Below are 21380 nucleotides of genomic sequence, written 5' to 3' on the forward strand. Positions count from 1 at the left end.
TACAAAGCAAGGATGTCCACTTTCTCCACTATTATTCACTTTAGTAATGGAGCCTTGGGCTAATTTGATTAGAAACAGTACTGACATAGAGGGTTTTGAAATAGAAGAAAATACAACATCAAAATTCAACTTTTGCAGATGATGTTCTAATTACATCAGCAGGATCTAATTCTTCTATGCAGTCTTTGTTTGATAAAATGATGAATTTTTAAAAGTATTTCTGGTTTTAATATTCAATGAAGAAAAAACTAAAATACTACCTATATATACGAAAAAATACTCTCATTAGTGATTTTACTAAATATCCCATAAAATAATCACAGGCTTCATGAAATAACTCTTTTATACTATAACAATTTAAATAATTACTTTCAATGGAAAAGAACTTTTCAAACTTTTAATCTTGAATAGGTTCCTTATTCATGCGTCCACCTCCTTACTAAACTATATCCCTAAATATGAACAAGTACCTGTTCATACCTCACACCTCCTTACTAAGTGTATCCCTAAGTATGAACAAGTACCTGTTCATACCTCACACCTCCTTACTAAACTATATCCCTAAATCTAAACAAGTACCTGTTCATACCTCACACCTCCTTACTAAACTATATCCTAAAAATATGAACAAGTACCTGTTCATACTTCACACCTCCTCACTAAACTATATCCCTAAATCTGAACAAGTACCTGTTCATATGTCACACCTCTTTACTAAGCTATATCCCTAAATATGAACAAGTACCTGTTCATACTTCACACCTCCTTACTAAACTATATCCCTAAATATGAACAAGTACCTGTTCATACCTCACACCTCCGTACTAAACTATATTCCTAAATATGAACAAGTACCTGTTCATACCTCACACTTCCGTACTAAACTATATTCCTAAATATGAACAAGTACCTGTTCATACCTCACACCTCCTTACTAAACTATATCCCTAAATATGAACAAGCACCTGCTCATACCTCACACCTCCTTACTAAACTATATCCCTAAATATGAACAAGTACCTGGTTATACCTCACACCTCCTTACGAAACTAAATCCCTAAATATGAACAAGTACCGGTTCATACTTCACACCTCCTTACTAATCTATATCCCTAAATACGTACAAGTACCTGCTCATACCTCACACATCCTTACTAAACTATATCCGTAAATATGAACAAGTACCTGTTCACACCTCACACCTCCTTACTAAACTATATCCCTAAATATGAACAAGTACCTGTTCATACCTCACACCTCCTTACTCCTTACTAAACTATATCCCTAAATATGACCAGGTACCTGTTCACACCGCACACCTCCTTACTAGCCTTTCTTAACTGACTTCCTTACTTTAAACAATTCCTGTCTCCTGACTTTGTATCTAAACATGCTATAAGCCTATTTTTTCGCCCACTTCAAACTGCAGTTCCTGTTCGTACTATACTTACTGACCTTTAATTTTTCTAAACTGACTAAGATGTCTGTCAGTATTAAATAATTGTTATATATGTTATATGAATTCCTTTTTTTTAAAAAACAACTTTATTAATTATTTTGTTAAACCAGTGGAAAAGCTATGTAGCACTTGACTTTGCTGGGCACTAGTAGTTGCACTAAGTGCTCGGTGTGTAAACATATGCAGGAGACATCAAATTATAAAAGGTTGTTAGTCCAATTGCTATGCATTTTAAAGTATTTCATAATAGTAACCCAGAGTTCTTGAAAGCAAGTATTTTAGAACAAGTTAATTGGGGTGTTGCTGACTCTGAGGTTAGAAGTAAAAATCATCTTCTGTATAAAGAAATGATTTACAATTTAAAATATGATACTTTAAGCCCTCATGGGCTTAATACAGAATGCTCATGGAAACTTATGATATAACTTTTTTATGTCTTATTTTATAATAATTGGCTTATTTTATTACTGAATGCTTTTGTGAAGATTAATTAATTAATCAATGGTTGTTGATTAACCTTTGAATGTATAAAATGGCACAGTTTTTTCTTATGATGTACTCCTAGAAAGCATTTGGTGCCGAAGCGCTAGAGAAGTGACATTTTTTTCATTTAATAAAGTGCTTGCTGGTATGTTTTTATTTTTTTCTGGCCTTTTGTCTTATGTTTTTTTTATTAAATATCCCTTATGACATAGGCAAACTTACATTTATATAAAAGTAGTTAAACCGTATTAACAAGCTCACATTTACAAACATTACACATTACTTATATTGTTTTATACAATAAATTCAGTCCAACATCACATAGATTGTTCATTTCCTGCCTTCTCTTTAACCTAATTCCTCCTGCAAAATATTTTTCTGCATGTATTGTTTCCATAACCATAGCTGGCCTTAGGCATAGGCCAACTAAGCAGCTGCCTAGGGCGCCGCTTTAGTAGGGGCACTTTTGCAGTATTTATGTGGTATAGGTAGATCAGGATGGGGGCACTGGGTGGTGTGGTGGGGGGTGCCATGGTGCCCTTTTGCCTAGGGCACTAGTTGACCTAAGGTCGCTCCTGCCCATAACTTCCATTTTTTCTAAGTAGTTTACTCCCACCCTTCCTAAAGATCCCACTTCCTGTTCTTTTGTCTCTGTTACAATATTCACTACTTCAAGTATGGTTGGTTTAGACTTTGATTTCCATTTTCTAGTAATTACCTTTTGGCAGCCACCAGAATTAAACTTAACAAGGCCTTACTATGTCAACGCAATTCAGATCCTGTATACCAGCTCAAATAATATCTTTAGTTACACTCATTTGCTCGTACAGTATTCCTGGCAGATTACTCTGTAGGGATTTCCTAAAGTCTGCAAGCTCATTACACTCTAAGAAACATATGCTTCCAGGTACCTCTTTCTTCCTCATTACACCTCTAACATTTGCAGTCTGCCTTAAGGAAAAATTCTTTGGCGTCTGCTTGGCGTACAAACATACCTATGCAAACACGTCCAGGAAAAGTTCTAAATCTTCTTGCTTTTGTTGCATATTTGGGAGCCATACATATGTCCTCCCATTGTTTCTTTGTAAATTGCTTATCTAATCTCTCTCCCCAAACTTTGCTGACCTCATCTGATTGATTCCTATAATTATTGTGCAATATTTTATATGCCCTGCTAATTATCCCTCTTTTACCAACAGCCTCTGTTCTAGATTCAACTAAAAACTCAATCAGAGCGGGTCTTTCACTTAGGGTTTTGCTATCCTTTTCTCTTTACCTATACTCTGATACAAATCCGTGATAGGGAAAGCCATCTCTAGCCTGCAGTCCAAATGTCTTCTTGGCCTCTTCACATTCTATTACCTTTCCCTCTCTAATTATTTGTTCCAACACCTTTGTTCCTTTGCCAGCTTCCCGCAGTAAATGCTAGCCCCCTCTTGCCTATCCTCTGTAACCCTAATTGCAGTTATCCCTATTTGCAGATCTCAATTCTCCATTTTCATGATTTCTAGTTCTTAGTAAACTTTCTGCTACTTTATGAATATCATATTTTCTATGATTGTTATTCTCATTAAGGATCTGCATCCAAAATCCCACACACTCCTTATTTCGTGAATTTAACTACTGCATCATCATCATCATCATCATCTCTTTCCACTTTGAACTGGACGTCTCTGCTTGTGTTCTGTGTGAGAGTCTTAACTGTGTAGCTCTAAAGTATCCCTTCAAATCGGGTAATCCTAAACACCGTTGTTCCATTGGAGGGATCAACTTATCCCACTTGACTCTTGCCCTCCTCCCCTCCTAGATAAAAATCCTTCAACTCTTTATTAATTACTATCTACAATTTCTTCTCTGGTTTATAAAAAAATGCCTGGCCTGTGTATAAAACTAAAGGGACTAAAAGCAGTGTTGCTGTTTGTATCTTTCTGTACATATCCATAGGCAAGAACTTCCAGTTTCTCAGTTGTACTATCTTTATTTTTTAGTCTCTGCCCACATACTCTTAGCTACCATAACAGCATCCTTTTTAACCCACACTCCTAAATACTTAATTTTATCATGTCCACATAAATATGGTTATTGTTGTACCAATTCAAGTGTGGGTACTTAGTTTACAGCTGTGGCCTTTGTTTAATATTCCTTTGCTCTACTCATGACATCCCAACTTACTTTGTCAAATGCTTTCTCTGCATCAAGACCCACCAACATCAGTGGTATTTTCTTACATTCTGCTTCCCCCTGGATCATCAATGTTCTGTTTATGTTGTCAAATGTTTGTCCCCTCTCCAAAAAAACACATTTATCCATATCTATCAACTTTGGCAACACCTTTGTCATTCTTTTGGCCATTGTTGGCACAAACACATTATAATCATGGTTTAAAATTAAAATGGGCCTACATAAAGCTATATCTGATGGGTCTTTACTCTTTTTAGGTATTTCTGCAACCACATCTTTTTTTCCAGAATGATTGTGCTTCTCCTCTTTTACAACACTGTTAAACAAAACCTTCCAGGTCTTTATCACTTTCTTCCCTCCTAGCTTCCAAACTTCCACTATAATACCATCTATTTCTGGAGAATTTCCTGCAGAGTATTTATACAGCACCATTTTCATCTCATCTCATCCATTCAGCTCATCTCTTCCCACTTTAACTGTTAATTGCAGAGCTTCCACTACCTCTGAACTTGGCATATTTAAGTATTCCATAAATATTTCCATTTCTACATTTTCTTGATTTCAACAGTCCTATGCTTTATATAAATGTTCATAAAATTTCTGAAATATCTCTAATACCTCTACGGGATCACTGATTATTTTTCTTGTTAAAATGGGCAACAGAAAGTTAAAAGAGTTGCTGCCAAAGTGATTGCACCAACAGTTTTTGCTCTCTGTAGACACTGACAGCAATATTTATAAACTCATGCATATTATTCCAGTGTTCCCTTATTTTCTTTTTAGCATTTTGCAGTTGCATCTCTTTTTTTCTGTGAGATTCCACTTATTTTGTCACAATTTAACCTTTGTCAGGCTCTCTAAATAATTTGTGTTACTTCTTAACCATGTGAAGGCTGCCAGCCTAGCCAGACAGAATTTTATAAATAATTCTGTCATCTGTAAATATTAATGTAAACCACAGGCTTGTTTTCTTAAATGGTAAAAATAGTGTTACATGTGGAACTGGAAAAAAATGTAACAACAGTGCACTCTACTAACCAAGTGAAGCATGTTGTGCCCTTTGATGTAAACATGGCTCCGGCCAGTCTAGGTGAAGGAATTCTTGCTATTGTTTTAAGGCCTGAGTTAATGGCCAGAATGTGCATGCATAAATGTCCTTTATGGCTTTGCTTCCTGACCTGGTGTGAGCTTACTAAAGAATGTAAATGTAGTTTCTGTTAGCTTGGGAACCCAGGGAAGTGTGAAGAATGATGTAATGTGAACCAGGAATGTGATTTTAAAAACAAAGAATCAGAGAACATTAAGCATTTATGTCTTGACCATCCAACTCATCAGCACTCTGCCTTTGCTCTATATGTAAGTTTATCTTAGACTTGTGTTTTCTCTTAGAAATAGCTAGAAACTAGAAGGATTAGACTAAGTGTTTTTCTGTGATGTCAGAACTGTACTACTGAAATATTTCTCTGTGATCTCTGAACTCTTGACTAGCACTGTGTAGTAAGAAGTATTGTCTTGTGTTTTTATTATTTATTATTAAATATTTTAAAACCTTTCAACTGTTCAAATGTGGCTGTTAAGCTCTAAGAGTACATTGCATATATATATATATATATATATATATATATATATATATATATATATATATATAGTGATCCTGTACCAAGTCACTGTATCATGCCTTAACTGTTTAGTTGGATACTAATATTGTACAGTAATAATTGGACACCCTTTTAAAAGCCTTTGGGCAGCTGATAAATAGCTGGGTGGTGGCAGTGATTTTTACCATATAGTCTGGGTAAAAGGGGCACAGCTGGATAACCTGTGCCAGCCTTTCCTAGGAGTATCTGTGTGATTGTATAAACTCTTCTCAAAGTGTGTGTGTGTGTGTGTGTGTGTGTGTGTGTGTGTGTGTGTGTGTGTGTGTGTGTGTGTGTGTGTGTGTGTGTGTGTGTGTGTGTGTCAGCTACTTGGGCAGGGATACGAAGCACTGGTTGGACAGAGAGGGTGCTGGAGGTTTTAGCTTGCCCACTAGGCTGAGATCTGGACCCTATAGCTGTGCCAGTGGGGAGTCTTATTGGGGACCTGGAGAACCGGACTGACTGTGATCTCTGTGTGCTCTTAAGGGAAATTGCATTTTACTGCATGTATTTGTTATCCTTTCTTCCTATATGAGATGCCCCTCACTGGTGTTAGTGGTGAGGATTGAGGCTCCTTGATTGCTGGGCCAGAGCACAGGCGTCACAAACCATACCACTTTTTTTAGTTTTACCCTATTTTTAAACCCCACTTTCATTTTATCCCACTCACTAGCTATAACTTCTGGAGAATTTTCTATCTTCCCTAATAACTCCTGAATACTACCTAATCCTTAAATTCCTTTCTGTTTAAAAGATATGTGGGAAAATGTCATTGTTTCATCTTTACTTTGCTATCCTACATTTTTATTTTTGTAATTACTGGCACATGACCTGAAATCGTCATCAGATTTGTGTCAAAGTTCTCAATTAAATGCACATGTCCCTTTGAAATATAATTTCTGTCTGGTCTAACCCAGTTATTGTATCTTGGGAAATAGTATGTAAATTATCTCTGAGTTTCTACTACTGAATTCATGTCTTCCACACAAATGTACCCACCTCCAAGTAATAGTCCTTGCTGAAAGCTAATTATTTCTCTCAAAATGTTTTAAGCTCCGTAATTGCAGTTTCAGGTGGAACACAAATACATGCCAGCATAATCCTCATCCCTTGCCAAATGCAATTACTATTTTTTCTCCTCTATCACTATTAGAGCTCTTCTAGCAATGACTATAAGTACTCTTTTCCTTTGTCCCTGATATTTGGCTGATTATCCATCCTGAAATCCTTGCTTTATCAAATTCATATATTCAGTCCTTTCCAAATGTCTGTCCTGTATCAATGATATTTGCACTCTGAATTTCTTGCTATAATTAAATATTCTTTCTTTCCTGTTTATACCTGTCAGACCATTCAAATTCCAACATATTATGGAAAGTTTCACCATTATGATAAGAAATCTTTAATCCTACCTATTATACATGACAGCTTTTTTAAATGTCTATTTCCAGCATTTGCGATGCATGTACCCACTAACGTTTGGCAGGTTAGTCCTTTCTACATTTTTTTTATCAACATTAGAACTTATGTCAATATTTTGCAAGACATTTTGTTTTAATGAAAATCCTCAAACAAAAAAAAACACACCCACAGAACATCCCATAAGCTGTTAACTTCATATAAACACAAAAAAATTTACGTCTTCAAATAATGAAGTTTATCCCTTCTAATAGGAACAATTGCCCAAACACACATCTACAAACACAGGCCTTAATTGACCTAAAGGTGAAGTTCTCCATGCTAAAATGGATGGTATTGCCTGTGCTTCTACTTACACTAATTGGTGCCTGTTCTTTTTGATCTTAATTTCCCTCCCAGATGTGAAAAACAACTTGCATGCTTTCAGAAAACATACATTTTTAGCCTTGAAGAAAATAAAACAGTATTCTAGTTTTTTATTTTCATATAATGAACTTGTTTCCATTGAAATGTAACAGAAACAAATGTAGTCCTCAGCTGCAGACTTCTATATACAAAATGAAACATGTATTGCTAAAGGAAAACTTTTTGTTATATTCAGCGTTCTCTTATTTAGTTGTTTCCACTTAAAAAAGTTGTTGTCAGAATAAGCCAAGGGTTTTAATCCAGTCATTCACCTATGCAAAAGTAAGAGAAAACATATCAGATTTGCATATGTTATGATCTCTGTACTTCTGCACCTCACCCCCACCTCAGCAACCCAAGATTACAGCCTATCAACCTAAGCATGCTTTTGTCCTGTCATTCTTCTATTTTTGCATTGTAATTTCATAATACTAATAAAAAAAGAATGAGGTAAAGGCATGTTTATTTTAGTATGTTTATCAGAATTACTAAAAATGCTTTACTATAAAACATGCAATGTATATCATGAAAAGTTTCATAGAAATATTAAGAAAATAAATTGTTTTACTTACAGTTACCATTTTTCCTTCCTCTTCCTCTTCCCCTTCCTTCATTGTCCTTCAAACATTAATGACATCCAGTAAGGCAAAAGCCTTTTAGTTCCCCACAAGTTTAACAAAATCAACAAAAGTCCAGTTTTTCCACTTTTTCTTATATAGCCGTATTTCACATATGTGATTGATGTTTTGCAGTCTCACTAATGTCCTTGTTGCTGGTCTTCTTCCTATTCATCTCCATCTCCCACCATCAGACTCCAGTTCAATTCCAAGGTATTCCCAATTCTTCTAGTCAACTCTTGCGCCTTTCTCTGCCTCTCAAGCATTTTTTCTTGGAACAATGGAACAGGTTTCACTGGCAAAGTCTCTTGTGTGCTTTACAATCAGAAGACTAAGACGCAGAGTGCCTTTCTGGTTAATTGTTCACTTTTTGTTGGACAGACTTTTGTATTTCCTCCTTAGCTTGTTATGCATCAAAAAATGAGTTTGATCCTCCAGGAAAAAATATTCTGAAGACAGATGGATGCATCAGCTTGAATCTCATACCTGCATCTTGACATTCCCCAATTTCTGGAATAAATTTGTTTCTATTCTGTCAGGTGTACAATGCATAATCATTTTCCACAAATACCCTACTGTCTCCAACTTTTAATAATTTGACCTTTTGCCATAGTTTTGTAAGGATCATCACTTTCTGGTGATAGATTTTTATCTTTACTAATACAGGTCATGGCCAGCTTTGGAGCATACACATGGTGTGCCCTTTCAATTACAAATTCCTGCTTTGGAATACCAGTTCAGTTGCTTATTTGGGTCTTCATAAAATTAACACTTCTATTCCTACTAGTTTCTCTGGTACAGAAGAAAATCTCTACTTGTTCTGTCCTCTAATTCTACTATTTTTTAAACCTCTCTTCTTCAGCTGTTTCATACTCAGCCAGCCTTTTCTTCATTTTTACTTCTGTTTAAAGCTTATTCCATTTTCCCAGCCTTTTATCATTTGAATTGATATATTCCTTCAGTGTTCAATGTTCATTTATTTTAATAATCTCTGAATGTATTTGACTTATTTTTCCTCTAGATTACTGGAAGTCATATCTTACACCAAAGCTGGAGCTTGAAACTGCTTTTTGCAGAACAGCTGCAGGGTTCTTCCTGGTCAGAGTTTTTTCTTCAACTTTTCTAGTTGATTATATTTTAGTATCTCTCAATTTCTTCTTTGCTGGCATCCAGGCAGTGCAATTACTAGCCAGTAACTGAATGCACTAAAAGTGACATAATCCCTGGTCCTTGTCATTCGGTTTCTTTTTTCCACACTGGAAGAGCTGAAGTTAAGCTGTTATGTGCGGCCATCTTGAAAAGTCCAAGCTGTATCTATTTTAACCAATGTTTTCACATTATGTCTAATTTGGCACAGTTATTTAAATACATTTTTTTATTGTAGTATTTTTGAAGATTGTAAATGTATTGCTCTTAAAATGTTTTTGTGATACTTTGGAGCTTTTCCCCCCAGACCTCTGTTGAAGATGGGAACCTACCAAGCTGGACTTTCCCGGTAACAAAATGTCAGTAAATAAATAAATAATAGAATATACTTGGGGGATGCCTTACTGGGTCTACAAAGTGTCAGTGTCAGTCACACATAACTAAGTAAATCTGCTTCACGGAATGGTGCGCAAACTTTCTAGAATTACAATTCAGGATAGCTAACAAACTTGCAATGTACTTAGCATGGAATAAGAGTTAAATGCACAATAAAATTATTTTTAGCATCTTGCATCTTTGTAGATCAGAGTATTTTAATACAAAAACAAACTGTGACAGTCTACTGAATCAGCCCAAGAAGTCAAGAACTCAGAATATTGTCATTATAACCATATGCAAAAACAAACTACCTGACTTACTGTGTCTAGGCAATGTTATATTATGGTGACACAAAGTGCACTGTGGGAGCAACAAATTACAAAACAACAAATTTAAAAAACAAAACAATAACAAGTCAATATGGCAGCCATCACCAGGCCATTTTGGGTATAGTAACCTGCAAAATAATACTAACACTTAAAGACTTTGTTATCAAGATATGATGAAAAACATTTTTCCTATCCTGGACAGAGTTTTCATTTAAGTGTAAACAACCAGCTTAAGCCGCAGTGAATAAAGTGAAGCTGATAAGCAAGGACACAGTTCTGGATGCGCGACAGATCTGTCAGACAAGCAGACAGTACAAACCATGCAACATATCTGATGGGGGTCATGTTTCCCCATCTAAATGAAGACACTTACAATGACAGTTAATGATACACAAAATGACATAAAAAACAGACAAGTAGCATAGCAGACATACGTACCAAAACTAACAATGCGAGGGCCAAGCGGGCAGTAGGGAATGTCGACATCACCTACAGAAAGACAACAGAGGTAGAGGAAATTATCATGCTGGAAGACACAGAAAATGTGCTACATGTTCCATGAAAATGGAACACATGAGAGGTGCACATCACACAACAAGGGATGAGATGGGAGTAATGTAACTGTGCCCCCCCCAAACACACATACAAGGGGTATGCATGTACACAACATTATGCACACACACACACACAGCCATATAACATGAAAAAAAAACACAATTATAACACTCACTGCAGGCAGGACAAACACACTGCAAAGAGGCATCATAAACTGTGGACAGGAGAAGCATCTGCAGGGCAGACGTACTGCAACCAATCAAAGGAGGGCATACCACTGACATTTCCAGCAAAATCTTCCATACCTTCCATAGTAAGCTCATTTGTGTATATTTACACCAGTCATCAAATGAGAGCCCAAAAAGTCCAAACAAAAATTCTACATGTACACTAAGCAAATAATAAAATGGTGCAGGATACTTGAGAATTAAACAACAAACTCTGAAATGTGGATTGAAGCATCAGGAAAAATAGTGTTTTGCTGTATTTGCAAAGCATGATTAGGCCATATACTGCACACCAAGCTAAACCATTTTCAAAACACTACAAGACAAATAAAGAAACAATATGCACTCTTTTGAAAACGTTCTCAGAGATGTTACAGGACAGAAGTCACTGAATTGTAACAAAAACTATCTGCAGGCCCTCATGGGCAACAGTAAACCCCAATACATTTACAAGAACAACTCACACAATGCCAGGTGTTCACTCTCACCTGCACAGGGTACAACAGCTAGAGCCACAGAAAACACATGCATCACACATTCCTCAGCTCTCCAAACATGATGATAATCTAGAAAGGAAGGCTGAGTATTAACAAGAAATGAATGCATCACTTGGGTTAATGCAAATAATGTTCACAGGCTTCCCATTCATGAATTTATCTGTAGTTTAAGTACGTCAAGTATGGATAAATTGGGATGGAAGCACTCAACACCACACCTGAACTGCTATCGTTTTTCCTGCTATTGTGTCACGGTTTTTGTTCTTGGTTCAGTGTGGACACTATGTGGGTGGTTGATCTTTATAGCAGCTGTTAAAAAGGTCATCTAATTGGGCAGTGCCTAACTCTAGTGGAGGATACCCCGCAAGAAAAGTTCCTCAACAAACCACAAAATTACACAAATAGACAAAAACACATAACAAGTAAGATACTACACTGTCAACACAAAGCTCACACATATTAGTTTACAACATACTTATGTGTATAACAAATGCACAATTAACACAAAATTATAAAATACAATTCTGTACTGTGTTGTAAGATTATTTAGAAGTTCATACTTGTCCTGTGGAAGGCAGCAATCTACATAAACTTAGGTGTGACATCATAATACATCCAAGACATGGAACATATCCCAGCATATTCAACTCTCCCGCAGACTACCCCCAGCATATTCAACTCTCCACCAGAGTACCCCAGCATATTCAACTCTCCCGCAGAGTACCCCAGCATATTCAACTCTCCTGCAGACTACCCCCAGCATATTCAACTCTCCACCAGAGTACCCCAGCATATTCAACTCACCCGCGGAGTACCCCAGCATATTCAACTCTCCCGCAGAGTACCCCCAGCATATTCAACACTCCAGCAGAGTACCCCAGCATATTCAACTCTCCTGCAGAGTACCCCAGCATATTCAACTCTCCCGCAGAGTACCCCAGCATATTCAACTCTCCCGCAGAGTACCCCAGCATATTCAACTCTCCCGCAGAGTACCCCAGCATATTCAACTCTCCCGCAGAGTACCCCCACATATTCAGCTCTCCTGCAGAGTACCCCCACATATTCAACTCTACAGCAGAGTACCCCAGCATATTCAACTCTCCTGCAGAGTACCCCAGCATATTCAACTCTCCTGCAGACTACCCCCAGCATATTCAACTCTCCACCAGAGTACCCCAGTATATTCTCACTAATAAATTTCCTGCACAAATGCATTCTCCAGCTAAATATAAGTTATTTCAATGAATGAATGTAACACTATTACAGCTTTGCAAAGATGGTACTGGATTTGGAACAATATGTCAGATTGGTAGAGAATAAGGCTATGGAGGAAGTCATGGAAGCTTAGGATAGCTGAAAGGAAGATGTTTGCATAGGGGGTGGCTACAAAAATTAGATGTATCTGATTGGCCACTTTGGACATCTGTCACCTATCTGTATTTAGGAAATGGCTTAACATAACATAATCACCTTGACTGGCTAAGAAAAAGAAATGGGCCAATGAGAGTAAATAAAGCCCAAGATGCAGAAATTGAAAAATCTAAATGTCAGACTCAAAAATATGTAGAGTATGTAAAGCTTTAATCTGTTTTTTGGTAAAATCACAACTATGTGTAAATCCTAAAAGTCTGACCCGTTTATGCAAACCCTCATAGTATTTTGCTACCCTCTCTCAGTCTGTAAGGGGTTAACTTAAAGTATTTAACAATAATTTTTATTTCACTCAATCTTCATATTTCAGCCAGCTCCAAGCAGAGAGGCATAAAGCTCCAGTGCAAGCCTGATTAATTAAGATCAGCTAGTAGCCTGGCCACTGAAGTAGCAACTGTGGGAAAGAGAGAGACAGTGAAAGAAGACTCAGTGCTGACTCACAAACACTAGAGGAAAAAGTGTCGTGGCCTGGTGCAGTGTGAGTGCCAACTAAAGAAAAGGTATACAGTACTCAGTGTACAGGCCTGGGATGTGTACAGCAGTCAGTGTACAGGCCTGTGATGTGTACAGCAGTCAGTGTACAGGCCCAGGCCTGGGATGTGTACAGCACTCTGTGTGCAGGCCTGGGATGTGTACAGCAGTCTACCAGCCAGAGCCATGCACAGCAGTTAGTGTACAGGCGTGGGATGTGTGCAGCAGTCAGTGTACAGGCCTGGGATGTGTACATCAGTGTACAGGCCTGGGATGTGTACAGCAGTTAGTGTACAGGCCTGGGAACTGTAGAACAATCAGTGTATAGGCCTGGGATGTGTACAGCAGTCAGTGTACAGGCCTGGGAAATGTAGAGCAGACAATGTACAGGCCTGGGATGAGTACATCAGTCAATGTACAGGCCTGGGATGTGTACAGCAGTCTGTGTACAGGCCTGGAACATGTATCACAGTCAGTGTATAGGCTGGGATGTGTACAGCAACCAGTGTACTGGCCTGTGATTTGTACAGCAGTCACTGTACAGGCCTGGGATGTGTACAGCAGTCAGTGTAAAGCCCTGGAATGTGCACAGCACCCAGTGTATAGACCTGGCATGTATACAGCAGACAGTGTACTGGCCTGGAATTTTTACAGCAGGCAGGGTACTGGCCTGTAATGTATACACTACTCAGTGTACAGACCCAGGAAGTGTACAGCAGTGTACAGGCCTGGGATGTGTACAGCACTAAGTGTACAGGCCTGGGATGTCTACAGCAGTCAGAGTACAGGCCTGGGATGTGTACAGCAATCAGTGAATAGGCCTGGTACTTGTACAGCAGTCAGTGTATAGGCCTGGAATGTGCACAGCCCTCAGTGTACAGGCCTGGGATGTATACAGCAGTCAGTGTACAGGCCTGGGATGTGTACAGCAGTCAATGTACAGGCCTGGGATGTGTACAGCAGTCAGTGTACAGGCCTGGAATGTGTATAGCAGTCCATGTACAGGCCTGGAATGTGCACATCACTCAGTGTACAGGCCTGGGATGTGTACAGCAGTCAGTGTACAGGCCTGGAATGTGTATAGCAGTCAGTGTACAGGCCTGGAACGTGCACAGCACTCAGTATGCAAGCCTGGGATGTATACAGTAGTCAGAGTAGAGGCCTGGGATGTGTACAGCAGTCACTGCACAGGCCTGCGATGTGTACAACACTCAGTGAACAGGCCTGGGAAGTGTAGAACAGTCACTGTGCAGCCCTGTGTTGTGTACAGTACTCAGTATACAGGCCTGGGATGACTACAGCAGTCAGTGTACAGCCTTGGGGCATGTACAACATTTACTGTACAGACCTGGGACATGCACGGCAGGCAGTGTACAGCCTTGGGACATGTACAGCAGTCAGTGTACAGGCCTGGGATGTGTACAGCAGTCAGTATACAGGTCTGGGGCATGTACAGCAGTCAGTGCACAGGCCCAGGGCATGCACATTAGTCAGTGTAAAAGCCTAGGATGTGTATACCGGTCAGTTTACAGGCCTAGGATGAGTAAAGCAGTCAGTGTATAGAACCTGTGATGTGTACAACAGTCAGTATATAGAACCTGGAATTGGAATGCATACAGCACTCAAGTGTACAGGCCTGGAATTTGAACTGCAGTCACTCTGCAGGCCTGGGATGTGCACATCATTCTGCCAAGCCACCTTCATGTGGTAGCCTTCATCACACAGATGTGGGAGCATGTATAAACACAAAAGAAGGTATGACAGGCCTTTGTGGCAGCGAGAGCATGCCAGCCTCCATGATGGTTTCCTGCATGAGGACCTTGCCCATGAACAGCTCTTACTGTAGTAAGCAGGGTAATCTTGGGGCACCTTTAAAGTGGAGAGGGTTTCATGGCTGCCCAGCATGTAGAGGATAGAAACTGTTTAAAAACTTGCACAAGCCAATAGACTTACACCCCTTTGTAAATAAGGTATCTCACAACCGTCACATAGCATGCAAATGAAACCAGGTACATATACACACCTTAAAACATGTACTCAGTGCACAAGTCAGACAACACTGTCAAGTTTTCTGTTAGGCTGATAGCACATTCTGCTCTCTGTTGAAAGTTCAGAAGTAGTGCTCAGGAAATACAGAAAAAAATGCAGCCACAGGAATTTAAAAAGTCTGATTTAAAGTTAAACAGAGCTTTAGCGCTTTGGTCAAAATATGGAATTAGATCAGATGGAAGAAAGGTAACAGAAATAGAGGAGTTAAACACTCCATCTTGCGTAACTGAGTTAAGATGAACTCTGGGCCTGATCAACTATTTGGGCAAGTTTCTACCAGTCCAGTCAATGATGTCCTATCGGCCTATCCTTCAAAAGACTTGTTAAAGAAAGACGTATCATGACTCTGGGGATGTGCTCAAACCCCAGCATTCAGTAAAGTAAAAGAAATGCTCACAACAGCTCCATTGTTAGCTTACAGACAATAATGAGTGTAAGTATAGCTAAAGTACAGTGTTACTTATAACAGATGAACAAAGATTACATATTGTATTATGTTGCCCCACAACTGAACAGAAGTGTTCACAATTCAAGAAAGAGTGCTTTGCAACTATGTTCACCTGTGAGAAATTCTCCAGGTACGTACTAGGGCTTAAGAGTTTCCCACTCCAATCTAACTATGACCTACTAATTCTACTAATTAATACATACAATTTAAACAAATTGCCAACTAGGTACCAAAAACTGTTAGGTAAACTGAAGAAGTTCAATGGCAAAGCAATGTATATGTCTTGGAAAATAATTAGTCGCAGCAGATGTTATCCAGAAATCGCATGACTAACTGTTATGTGAAATCTAACTAAATGCTGCAGCTTATATGCAAGGCATAATTATGACAAGACCTGTCTAGGATCGTGTAGGTGTGGCTTGCTTTCATTTATATAAATGTATGACATCGGAAATGATGACTTAATAAAGATGTTTGTTGTTTAAAAAAAGGGGCAAGAATTGAACAGTTTATGTAATATTGCTTAGGTTATATGATAGATAGCAATATATGTGAAGTATAATGTTTGTTATGTTAATATAGTTTGATTACTTTTATATAAATGTAAATGTGCCTATATCATAAGTGATAATCAATAAAGGTGTTTAAAAAAAAGACCTGTAACTACTAAAAGATTAGAAAAGTTTAAACAAGCTACTCAAATAATGAAGAGTTGTAACATATATCCAGATTTGCAAAATGGATGACTGAATAATTGAACCCAATCCAAACAGCTTATGTATTAATACTGTACAGTCAGAGTTCAGTTATTACAGCGTGAGGCTTATTGTTATAGCAAGACAGAACTATCGAATATGTGAAGGTCATCGGTGGTCATTATAACAAGACAAAACTATAGAACACTTAAATCAATGAGCAGACGTACGGCATCAAATACATGAAGGTCATCAGTGGTCAAACACTTAAATCAATGAGCAGACGTACGGCATCAAATACATGAAGGTCATCAGAGTCTCACCAAATGTCAAAAAATGGACAAAGTGTCAGTGTGGTGGCCAAATGTTAACCATGACATCATTAACCTGGTGTCCACATGTTGGTTCTGCATTATGCATAGACCTTCAGAGATATGACAGCCATTGTTACAAACATCATTACCACAAAGTCCTTGACAAAGGATAGCTGCTGACTTGTGCGAGTTTGGGGGAAAAAAACTGCTTTCTTGTTGGTGATTATTATTTTGTGACATAGACGTAGTCCACATACCAACCACAACTAATGAACAAGTAACACCCAGATTCACAGCAATGTTCAATGTATTACCTATTAAACTGGTTGCAGTGAGTGGTACGTGGTGTATGTCCACTCAGTTCCAAAAGTTTTCTGCTAAGCATGGTTCCACTCATACTATCAAGTCCTCACTATCTGCAGTCTAATACTAAGACTAAGAGATCAGTGCAAACAGGCAACAAAATGTTAAAACAGACATATCCTCATAAAGATCTTATAGCATGCTGAGCTACTCCACACAGTGCCACTGGAGTTAGCTCTTCACAGCTAATGCTATGCCACATAATGTCACTGAAGTAAGCCCTGCACACCTAATACTATTCAACACAGTGTCATTGGAGTTAGCTCCTCAAACCTAATGCTATGCCACATAATGCCACTGAAGTAAGCCCTGCACACCTAATACTATTCAACACAGTGTCATTGGAGTTAACTCCTCAAACCTAATGCTATGCCACATAATGTGACTGAGGTAAGCCCTGCACACCTAATACTATTCAACACAGTGCCATTGGAGTTAGCTCCTCAAACCTAATGCTACGCCACATAATGCCACTGAAGTAAGCCCTGCACACCTAATACTATTCAACACAGTGTCATTGGAGTTAGCTCCTCAAACCTAATGCTACGCCACATAATGCCACTGACGTAAGCCCTGCACACCTAATACTATTCAACACAGTGTCATTGGAGTTAGCTCCTCAAACCTAATGCTACGCCACATAATGCCACTGAAGTAAGCCATGCACACCTAATACTATTCAACACAGTGTCATTGGAGTTAGCTCCTCAAACCTAATGCTACGCCACATAATGCCACTGAAGTAAGCCCTGCACACCTAATACTATTCAACACAGTGTCACTGGAGTTAACTCCTCAAACCTAATGCTATGCCACATAATGCCACTGAAGTAAGCCCTGCACACCTAATACTATTCAACACAGTGTCATTGGAGTTAGCTCCTCAAACCTAATGCTACGCCACATAATGCCACTGAAGTAAGCCCTACACACCTAATACTATTTAACACAGTGTCACTGGAGTTAGCTCCTCAAACCTAATGCTATGCCACATAATGCCACTGAAGTAAGCCCTGCACACCTAATACTATTCAACACAGTGTCACTGGAGTTAGCTCTTCACAGCTAATGCTATGCCACATAATGCTACTGGAGTAAGCCTTGCACACCTAATACTATTCAACACAGTGTCATTGGAGTTAGCTCCTCAAACCTAATGCTACACCACATAATGCTACTGGAGTAAGCCTTGCACAGCGGGTCTATATTACATAGTCGAAGTTCTGTAACTTCGACAACCATATGTACGAATACATATATCCAAAGTCACGGAACTTCGAATACATATAAAAACATTAAAAAAAATGTAAAAGAAAATAAAAGGGTATATGCAGGGGGGCAAGCCCCCCTGAACCCCCTCACCCCCCGCTCTTTAAATATACCAACTCTGAGGTTGCACTACAGTGCAGTAAAGGGAAAAGTTCCTTTACTGCACTGTAGCATAACCTCTGAGTTGGTATATTTAAAGAGCGGGGGGTGCAGGTGGGCTTCCCTTCTGCATATACCCTTTTATTTTCTTATTCCTTTTTTTTATTGTTTTATGCATACTCGAAGTTCCGTAACTTTGGACATATGTGTTCATACATACGTCAGTCGAAATTATGGAACTTCGACTATGTAATATAGACCCATGCACAGCTAATACTACTCCACACACTGTCACTGGAGTTAACTCTTCACAGCTAATGCTGCTTCACACAGTGCCACTGGCATTAGCTCCTCATGGCTACGATATGCCACAAAGAGATGCAGGAGAAAGCCCTGCAAAGCTAATTCTACTCCAGACAGTGCCACTAGAGTTAGCTCTTCACAGCTAATGCTATGCCACAAAGGGCCACATGAGTAAGCTCTGCACAGCTAAAACTACTCCACACGGTGCCACAGGAGTAAGTCCTGCATAACTAACGCTATTACACACAATGTCACAGAAGTAACTCCTACACAGCTAATGCTATTCCACACAGTGCCACAGGAGTAAGCCCTGCACAGCTAATGCTACTTCACACAGTGCCACAGGAGTAAGCCCTGTGGCACTGCAAATGCCATTCCGCACAGTGCCAGAGGAGTAAATCCTGCTCAGCTAATGCTACTCCACACAGTGCCATAGGATTAAGCCCTGTACAGTTAATGCTACTCCACACAGTGCCACAGGAGTAAGCCCTGCACCACTAATGCTACTCCACACAATGTCACAGGAGTAAGTCCTGCACAGCTAGTGCTACTCCACACAGTGCCACAGGAGTAAGCCCTGCACCGCTTATGCTACTCCACTCAATGTTACAGGAGAAAGTCCTGCATAGCTAATGCAACTCCACACAGTACCACTGGAGTTGGCTCTTCCCACCTAATGCTTGGAAAACAAATATGAGCTGACATACCAATGCTACACTCAAACTTGCACCTAGAGTTATTCGTCACAATACTGTCACACAAAATGACAAAAAAAAAGCTAAAGCTGCGTACACATTTTATGGCCAACATCATTCTGCACGTCCACTTTCAGTTTCACAACCTGGCCAAGCTGTCTGCATATCCACTATCAGAAGTGAGAGGAGGAGAAAAAGTGGCATACAACAGGAGTAACTGCAGAAAACTACCAAGTCATATTCCTACATGGTCCAAACTAACAATGATACCGTAATTCAGTGAAACAGACAACATCTCCACCTGGTCCCTGATGAATGCCAGCCTTCAGTGTTTTAGCAAACTAAGCAAAGTAGCTAAATAAATCTGAGATGAGAATAACAAGATCAATGTCTGGCAATTCTGTTCTTATACAGACAACTGATATGCCTGAACAGAACACTTGCGACAGGAATGAAAGTTCAAGTTCAATTATTTGCAATGACATATGTGTGCTGTCCAAAACGAATCTTGATCATGCTGACTCTTTTTTTTGTTTTTTTGCCTAGTGACTGTAAAAGTTGTAAACAGAAACCCATGACAGCGGAAAAATTTATAACACCTAACAGCCAATACACTGAACAGAAAACACCAAAAACAGGAAAGTTGAGATCATGACACAGCAGAGTCAGAGAATTTGCCCTTTCCTTATTGTAGTGTAATCTCGGAGATGATATATTAGTGGGGGGTGTAGGGGAGCTTGCCCTATGTATAGAACATATGCTGGGTTTTTTCGGCTTTTGGAGTTTCAGTTCTTTGTGTTCTGCATAATGCCATTTGGCATTTTGGCTGTTTGGATTTATAAATGTAGTCCCATAATAGTACGTCTCAAAGTATTCTTTTTGCTGTTTTTGAATTCATTTCCAGTTCCAGTCCAAATGGCGTTAAAACAATGTGAAGTGGTCATACAATCTGAGTTGTGTGATATTTTCAAAACTGTAACAGAGACATTGCGACAGTTAAGAAATTGCTAGTGATGCATTCTGCAATGTTTCATAAATTGATTGCAATATTCATACCTAATGTATAATGGTGAACTGCATTTACAGGATTGGTCAGAATGTTCAATGTATGATGCGTTAATTATGCCTCATCATATTTGGAAATTTAAAATAAAGGGGACAGATATGTTGGTAAGTGGAATAAAGCTGCGAAAGTATTTGTAAATGCAGCACACAAGTAGACTAGCCATTGTCCTTGTAAAGCTAATGTATGTTATAGTCCTTTTAAGACTGTACATACACCATAACACATTGAAATTGTCATGCTGTGGTCAGCTGGGTGTGAGATGCCAAAGTGCTTACATTCTTTATGCTAAACTGCCATGTTATTACAAATAAACATTAAATGTTAAATTATATTGATGGTGTAGCCTGACATTTATGGCTTATCCACCAAAATGTACTGGGTAACTAATGTTCCAAACCCCAACAATCACTATAAATTTGTGGGGGAAGATGATAGTATTGTCACTATTTGTGTAATATTCCCCACAATTGAGCCTCATAGATGTACACGGAAGATCACTACAGCTTGTCTAGGGATAGCATACTATCCAGGAGCAACAATTTGGAATATATTACTATGATCATTATTTTTTCATTCTCTCACAGTCAGACATCAAATATGCATATTGGAGACTATTTTTTGGAAGTAAGGCGTAAGAAGCATGCTATCTGTATACGTGTAACTGTAACAAGTTGAATGTATCACTGTGACTACTTGTTCCTTCATATTTACCCCAGTCTAACAATGCGATTGACTCTTTCAGTTAGATGTGAGGAGGCAGGCTGTGTATATGTGTGACAGCAACAACAAGTTGAAATATATGAATGTGGCCATTTGTTCTTTCAATTTTATCCCAGAGGGG

At 38.8% G+C, this 21380-nt stretch overlaps 1 protein-coding gene across 3 annotated transcripts in view; it reads right to left on the bottom strand.

The window, feature by feature from the left end:
* TGFB1I1 (transforming growth factor beta 1 induced transcript 1) overlaps window positions 1-21380 on the bottom strand; it is a 546447-nt gene that overhangs the window by 335667 nt on the left and 189400 nt on the right. For 2 of the 3 annotated variants that reach the window (XM_044086606.1, XM_044086608.1), the window contains exon 2: window positions 10493-10543. The exons of the other annotated variant lie outside the window; for it this stretch is intronic. In XM_044086606.1, coding sequence (XP_043942541.1) covers window positions 10493-10543 — 51 coding nt within the window. The remainder of the gene's footprint in view (window positions 1-10492; window positions 10544-21380) is intronic. 3 annotated transcript variants of the gene reach the window in all.

This window comes from Protopterus annectens, chromosome 10.part0, assembly GCF_019279795.1.
Source record: "Protopterus annectens isolate FY-2018-M chromosome 10.part0, PAN1.0, whole genome shotgun sequence".
Classification (NCBI taxonomy): Eukaryota; Metazoa; Chordata; order Ceratodontiformes; family Protopteridae; genus Protopterus; species Protopterus annectens.